We start from the raw sequence: 8482 nt of genomic DNA on the forward strand, positions 1-8482 counted from the left end.
ATTTTAGGGACATAAAAGAAAAAAGATGAAGTTAACCTGTATTAAAATAAATGCATTAATAAAAACGATAAATCAGCAAAAATGCCATATGACCGTTTTATTATTAATATTATTAGTTTGTCATAAACTGATATGCAAATGTAATAAACAGGGATGCTGACTGAAGGAAATGTAAGAGTCAAATATTGAAACAGAAACCAGCATTTTTACTAAAACAAGCCAATCAATAGAGAGTACAGATCATACTTGTCCAGAACTTAGAGGTACTTTCCTGGAACAGTTTTTTGAAACTTACTGGTTACTTTCCCCAGACTTACCAGGTACTTTCTCATAACGTTGAGGTTACTTTCCACAACTTACCTGTAATGTTCCTGGAAATTACCTGGCAAGTTAATAGAAAATAACCTCTGAGTTCCTAGTAAGTTCCAGGAATAGTTCCATTAACGGTCCAGAAAGTACCTGGTTAGTTCCACAAAGTAATCTTCAAGTTCTGGGAAAGTGTCTCTTAGGTTGGAGGAAACCCTGGAAGTTCCAGGAACTAGAACAACCAATACATTTTTTCTAAACTTATTTTTTAAGTTATTTTAAGTTAATTTTCCATATTTTGTTTTATATAAAACACTACATGGTTTGTCTGGAAAAGTCTGGAATTTGATTTCAGTATTTTCCAGATCTGGATAAGTAAGAGTATGGAAAAATATTTGCATTTCCAGAGTTTATTCCTTATCCCATTGCCTAAATATTTCTTCTGTTTTCAACGTCTTTCTTGTCTTTTTCTTCCTTCCATCTTTCCCTATGTCCCTCCATCCTGTTGTCTCTCCTTGTCTCCTCCCTTCATTTTTTGTTCCTTTGTTCATTTCTCCTTCTTTCTTCTGTCCCTCTTTGATTCCTTTCTCGTGTATTTATTTACCTTTCCTTCATTGTGTCCTTTTACCCTTCAGTCCTTCCTTCCGTTCCTCCCTCTTAATTTCCTTCCTTGTGTCTTTCTTTTCTTCCTCCCGTCCTTGTCCACTCAGTTTGTCTTGTCCTTCTTTCCTTCCTCATGTCTGTCCATCATTGCTTCATTCCTTGGATAAATAAATATATATATATATATATACAGGGGTTGGACAATGAAACTGAAACACATGGTTTTAGACCACAATAATGTATTAGTATGGTGTAGGGCCTCCTTTTACAGCCAATACAACATCAGTTCATCTTGGGAATGACATATACAAGTCCTGCACAGTGGTCAGAGGGATTTTAAGCCATTCTTCTTGCAGGATAGTGGCCAGGTCAATACGTGATACTGGTGGAGGAAAACGTTTCCTGACTCGCTCCTCCAAAATACCCCAAAGTGGCTCAATAATATTTAGATCTGGTGACTGTGCAGGCCATGGGAGATGTTCAACTTCACTTTCATGTTCATCAAACCAATCTTTCACCAGTCTTGCTGTGTGTATTGGTGCATTGTCATCCTGATACACGGCACCACCTTCAGGATACAATGTTTGAACCATTGGATGCACATGGTCCTCTAGAATGGTTCGGTAGTCCTTGGCAGTGACACGCCCATCTAGCACAAGTATTGGGCCAAGGGAATGCCATGATATGGCAGCCCAAACCATCACTGATCCACCCCCATGCTTCACTCTGGGCATGCAACAGTCTGGGTGGTACGCGTCTTTGGGGCTTCTCCACACCGTAACTCTCCTGGATGTGGGGAAAACAGTAAAGGTGGACTCATCACAGAACACATCACAGAACAATACATGTTTCACATTGTCCACAGCCCAAGATCTGCGGTCCTTGCACCATTGAAACTGACGTGTGGCATTGGCATGAGTGACCAAAGGTTTGGCTATAGCAGCCCGGCCGTGTATATGGACCCTGTGGAGCTCCCGACGGACAGTTCTGGTGGAAACCCCATCACTCTCCTTCTTGGTCAAATAGCCCTTACACAGCCTGGAGGTGTGTTTGGGGTCATTGTCCTGTTGAAAAATAAATGATGGTCCAACTAAACGCAAACCAGATGGAATAGCATGCTGCTGCAAGATGCTGTGGTAGCCATGCTGGTTCAGTATGCCTTCAATTTTGAATAAATCCCCAACAGTGTCACCAGCAAAGCACCCCACACCATCACACCTCCTCCTCCATGCTTCACGGTGGGAACCAGGCATGTCTCAAACAAGTCTCTTCTGCTTGTTGCCTGTCCTCAGCAGTGGTTTCCTAGCAGCTATTTTACCATGAAGGCCTGATTCACACAGTCTCCTCTTAACAGTTGTTCTAGAGATGTGTCTGCTGCTAGAACTCTGTGTGGCATTGACCTGTTATCTAATCTGAGCTGCTGTTAACCTGCGATTTCTGAGGCTGGTGACTCGGATGAACTTATTGTCCGCAGCAGAGGTGACTCTTGGTCTTCCTTTCCTGGGGCAGTCCTCATGTGAGCCAGTTTCTTTGTAGCGCTTGATGGTTTTTGCGACTGCACTTGGGGACACTTTCAAAGTTTTCCCAATTGTTCGGACTGACTGACCTTCATTTCTTAAAGTAATGATGGCCACTTGATTTTCTTTACTTATCTGCTTTTTTCTTGCCATAATACAAATTCTAACAGTCTCTTCAGTAGGACTATCAGCTGTGTACTGTATCCACCTCCTGCACAACACAACTGATGGTCCCAACCCCATTTATAAGGCTTGAAATCCCACTTATTAAACCTGACAGGGCACACCTGTGAAGTGAAAATCATTTTAGGTGACTACCTCTTGAAGCTCATCAACAGAATACCAAGAGTGTGCGGAGCAGTAATCAAAGCAAAAGGTGGCTACTTTGAAGAACCTAGAATATAAGACATATTTTCAGTTGTTTCACACTTTTTTGTTCAGTATATAATTCCACATGTGTTAATTCATAGTTTTGATGCCTTCAGTGTGAAGCTACAATATTCATAGTCATGAAAATAAAGAAAACTCTTTGAATGAGAAGGTGTGTCCAAACTTCTGTACTTTTTATACTTTGTTCTTTGTACTATTTATATAGCGCCAATTCACAACACATGTCGTCTCAAGGCACTTCAGAAAGTCAGGTTAACAAAACAATCACAGCAGGCTGAAGCTCTCTGGAAAGACATCAGCCTGCTGTCCTCTAAAGGAGGACCTGTGTTGCCCCACAACTGTGGCCGACTGGCTCCGATGACCCTGCTGCCCACCCCCACCAGTGATAAATCCATTTGGAAACAAGGAGCCTCTAACTGGCCAGAACTCCTCCAGTAGGTGGTGCAAGAGCAATGCAGCTAATGTTATAAAGTTTTCTGTCATAAATAAAATGGTACATGAACAAAATGAAAAGCGTAATTTTTCCTGGAAGGTTTTAATCCAAAAACTACTGTAATTATTTAGGAAAAAGACCTATGTTGAAACCCTCTAATTGATAAGGATTAAAGTGTTCTAGCAGATTAACCCGGCGGGTAACTGATGAGGATACAATGAGCTGCGGAGGTTTGTTGTAAAAAGGAAAGTAAAACACCAGCTTCACTCATGGAGTTGCTGTCTATCTGAGCCTGTAAATGTGTACCGAAGCTTTGAATAAATCAGCAGCCTGAGTGTCCCAAACAGAAAGCTCAAAAGAAGCCTCGTCGGTACTTTACATACCCTTACCAGAACTTAATGGAGTTTGGTAGGGTCACATTGGAGGGTTTTGGGTCACGCAGAGAAGAATTGTTATTGCGGACCTTGCTGCTTCTGTTTTATATCTGTAAACAAATAATTTTAACCATGTTCTGAAACCTCAGTGTATCAGTTTTCCTCTTTGTAGTCACGTGTTGTCATGAATTATGAGATAAATTCTCAAATCTTACTTGTGATTTAATTGACTTATAAACTGTTATCTGGAAATATTGTACAGCACTAAAATCCCATTTATTGTGATCCAGTTGACTCTTCTAAAATATGACAGATTAGTACATCTGATTGAACCATAGTAGCTGTCACTGACTTTCTGTTGTTAGATATTATTTATCAGTCATATAACATTATTTCTAGAAAATTACTTTAAATTGTTGGTTCTCATAGCAGGTAGAAAACTTGAATAGATGAATCTTTGGTAAAAAAACATCCCGTGGTGAAAAGTCAGGAATGAAATGACCATCAGCTGCCCACAGGTTTAAGAAATAGAGCTGCATGGTGGGTGAAGAATGGGATCTTGATTTAAATTTACAGATTCATTTTCTTCTCTGCAGCTCTATGTTTCCAATTATTCAGAGACCCAGCTGTGCAGAGACGCATTCTGCATGATTTTCTCCATGTAAACCACTGACATATTAAGCATTTCTGCTTAAACTCTGCTTTTAATCTTCACTCTCCAAATATATTTCCAGACTGATCCTTCTACACAGATTTAAACAAGCTAAACCAGTCCAGCAGCTGTGGTTAGAAGCAAGGACAGCACTCTCACAACCTTTCAGGTTTGGGTTCATCAGCTGTACTCACAGATCCGGTTAGATTTGTTCAGGTCAGTCGAAACATCTACTGGAATTTAAGTGTTTCTATTTGAACACCCAAAATATACTGCAAGTGACAGCAGGTCAAAACTCAGCAAGAATACAACAGACCTCAAATGTTATGACCATTATGAACTTAATGGGTTGAAAGTAGCTGGGGGGGGGGGGGAAATGCATGTTTTAAGATATAGTTTACGTATACCATGTGATGTTATCTGTTATTGTATTACTGCTGGTTACAAAAATGACTTTTTTCCCTCAACATCAGTTTTTTCTCTATAAAATCAGTTTGCCCAACTCTTGACCTCTATCTCATCCCTTCTGTTACAACCATATATGCCTCGTAGCAACAAGGTCTTGGGTTTGAAACCTGGCCTGGGCTCTTTCTGCGTGGAGTTTGCATGTTCTCCTTGTGCATGCGTGGGTTCCCTCCCACAGTCCAAGAACATGATTAGACTCATAGCTTAAGGACGACTCAAGACTTTTGCACAGATCGCTTAAACTGAACCCTTTTTATTTACATAAAAACATGTTTTGCAGTAATGACAGACTGGTGACAGAAAGAGGTTGGAGTCCTGTCTGAACAATCAGACAACAGTGCATCCATTATCGGACACCAGTCCTGCGGCTCACAGCGCAGCCAGCTCCCGCAGAAGCCGCTCCTTCTCCCGCTGGAGCTCCGTGATGCTCTGCCGGTTCTGCTGAAGTCGGTCCTCCAGCCACTGCAGCAGCGGCCCGCTCACGGCGGACATCTGGCTGCACAGGTTCTTTGTGAACACCGATCCGTTGTGGATCTTGGTGACCGGGTCCAGGTGCGACAGCCCGTGGATCCTGCGGTAGGTGTCCTGCTCCTCCTGGCACAGAATCCGCGGCAGCTCCACGGCGGACTCCAGACACGCCTTCCCGATCGCCTCGCGCGGTACCACGTGTACCGGTATCTCCACGCGGTCGTACTCAGACCCCTTCTGCGCCTGTGCGGACTGGAAGCAGGTATAGAGAACCCGGCCCGTCCTGGTGTTCTTGTCCTCGATAAAGCAGGAGAAGATGAGCCCCACGAAGCACTGGTCCAGCATCTGGTACATGGCCTGGGTCCGCACGTCAACGTGGGAGGGCCACACTGTGATGTGTGGGTGGGAGTGGTACCAGCCCACCACCCTCATGGGTCTGCCGGTGGTGTCCGCCAGCCGCTCCGCCTCAGTGGAGGCAGCGGACAGCTGCTCCGGGGAGATCTCCACCCGGTCCTTCCTCTTGTCGGAGCGGCGGAGAATGATCACCGAGTGAATGTGGACGATCCGGGAGAGCTCCACCTCTCCGATGCACAGACCCATCACCTCCTCTTTCTCCGTGCTCAACGCGTGGTTCATGCACACCAGGAAGGCGTCAGACTCCAGGTGGACAGCGCTGACTGCCATGATTAACCGAATAAGACAAACTTCTGACACCGACGAGAGGAAAACAAACAGCACGGAAACACCACCGCCTCACTTCCGGCTTCCTCTAATTGTTGAGCTTGTTGCGCAGAAGCGCCACCATGTGGTCCGGAATGGTTATGGATTCCACACTCAAGGATTCATCCGCGTTAAACCTTTCCACATTTTTCATTTTATTGGGCTTTTATGAGTTAAACCAACCTGATTCTTCTTATTTATTATTATTATTATTTTTTTACAAAATAAAAATAAATAAATAACATAAAAAATAAATCTGAAAAGTGTGGCATGCATTTTGTAACCAGCTCCTTACTCTTATACCCATGGACTTCAGAGGTCACTTAATAGAGGTCAATCTGTGTGTAATTTAATCTCAATATAGGTCCATCTGTTCTGTTTCTGGCCCCAGAGGTTGGTTAGAGAACAAGCAGCATCATGAAGACCATGGAACACAGCAGAAAGGTCAGGGAGGAAGTTCTGGAGAAGTTTATAGTAGACTTAGGTTAAGCTTTGAACATCTAACAGAGATCTGCTCAATCCATCATCTAAAAAGGAAAGAGTATGGCACAACTGCAGACATACATGGACATCCATCAAAATTTACGGAATTAGAAAACCTTTTTTATCTCAGTCGTTATTTATGGCGGAGGCCTCGATGAACGTTGAGATGAAGACCATTCCCTTGGAGGAGAAGCAACCCCAAACTTGGACTTTGTCAGGACGCTTCACTGTTGGCCCAACCAGAACTCATGACACCTATACGCTTTTCTGTTCAACGTGTGTGAGAAGTATTCGCCCCCTTACAGACTTGTTTTGTGTTTTTTCTATCACATTTAAATGTCTCAGATCATTACAGAAATGTATCATTTATAAATGATTGTGCTGAATATGTAACTGAACTTTTAACGACAGAGTTGTTAGAATGTGGTCTAACTAAACAAAAACACCTAGTCTAAATCTTGGTTACATTTAGACTTGAACATGCAGCCTCGGTTCTGAAATCAGGTCCAGTTCTCTCTGGGTTCTACATTTATTTCGTTCTAAAATAGTTTGATATATGACAGATTTACTGCAACAATATTTTCCTATATCTACTTGTAGTATCTATATATTAACAATATATGAGGGTTTCAGGCTTTAGATTTAAGTGTGGGTGTTTAAGCTAATGCCATTACATGTCTGTTGGATTAAAACCTGACTTTGACTAGGTCATTCCAAAAGCTTTTTGGGGTCTGCAGTGGTTCTAGCCTTGGAACGTTCCCATGGAGGCCCTTTTTCCGTCTCTCTTTCTTATTTTTGATCAGAGAATCATGACCTCTGACATTAACTGAGGCAGTAAGACCTGCATAACCTTAGATGTTGTTCTGGGTCCTCCTGCATGAGTCATTGAGGAGTTCTTGGAGTAATTTTGGTGGGCCGACCACTCCTGGGAATGCTCTCCACTGCTTCATGATTTATCCATTTGGTTCCTATTGTGGTTCTCTGGAGCCCCAAAGCCTTGACGACTTGTGACCCTTTCAAGACTGATAAATGTCAGAGACTTTGTTTTACACGTATTCATGAATTTCTTTAGATTAGGCCATAATATGTAGTTTTCTAAGATCATTTAGCCTACTTCATGTTGACAGATAAGTTCTGTTTAAGTTCTTTCCTTATTCTACTGATCAGGCCTGTGTGTAGTTGCTGAAACTGCTCCAAAAGATGCATATAACCACAGTTTTCATCAATTATGTGGTCTATTAACTGGACTAACAAAATGGACTAAAGTGCATTGAAATATCTGTATTTTATTCATGAAATTAAAAGATTTGAATTTGGATAACTTTATTTGTAGTATCACCACTCTACATTTTACTACAATTCTAGAAAGATTTGGTAAAAATCTGTCAGCTGAAACAGCAATGTGATGCAGACTAAACAAAACAAACCTGATAATAACAGAGCTTAAAAGGTCTGAACTGCCTGTAATCATTTCTAATTTCTCCACAAGGGGACGTACTGCAAATCTGAGCAGGTTGGATGATAATAGCTTTTATAAACATCTAAGCCTAAAAACAACACAAAACCTGAAAGATACATTGAATAAAGTCAGTTCAAGGTTCCTGCAGGTACTTTTCACCAAGAACTAAGCTGAAGCCTTGTAATTAGGAGGTTTCCAGACTATATACCATTAATGGAAGGGAGAGAGGATTTTATTTAACCTCTTACCTACAAACTTAAACTATATTTACATTGATTTCCTCTATTTTTGCATTTTTTTTTTTTTTTTTTTGTGTCTCACTTAAATATTTCAACATCAAAAATAAACTGAGGGAAAAAAGAAAGCTATTTTCAATTAAATGATTATTTCATTTATCACGAAGAATATAATATCCAAACCAGAGTCTGAACCTTTGCTAAATCATGAATTAACCATTATTGTTTCTGGGTCAAACTTTATGTCGAAACACGAGGAACTGGAAGGTTTTATTCTTAATCTAAAAGTTGCTTCAGAAATCAGTGTTGTGCCTGAGTTTAAACATTTTGTCCGAGTCTTTTAGGTTGCTGAACACTGGATACTGTATAAAATGTT

General features: G+C 41.4%; 1 protein-coding gene across 1 annotated transcript; it reads right to left on the bottom strand.

The window, feature by feature from the left end:
* Positions 1-4973: 4973 nt before the first annotated feature.
* brcc3 (BRCA1/BRCA2-containing complex, subunit 3) lies at positions 4974-6016 on the bottom strand. The gene has a single exon (XM_047373074.1). It carries the CDS (start codon positions 5890-5892, stop codon positions 5110-5112), a length of 783 nt encoding a protein of 260 aa, XP_047229030.1. The 5' UTR covers positions 5893-6016; the 3' UTR covers positions 4974-5109.
* Positions 6017-8482: the final 2466 nt, after the last annotated feature.

Source organism: Girardinichthys multiradiatus, chromosome 8 (assembly GCF_021462225.1).
Source record: "Girardinichthys multiradiatus isolate DD_20200921_A chromosome 8, DD_fGirMul_XY1, whole genome shotgun sequence".
NCBI classification, from domain to species: domain Eukaryota; kingdom Metazoa; phylum Chordata; class Actinopteri; order Cyprinodontiformes; family Goodeidae; genus Girardinichthys; species Girardinichthys multiradiatus.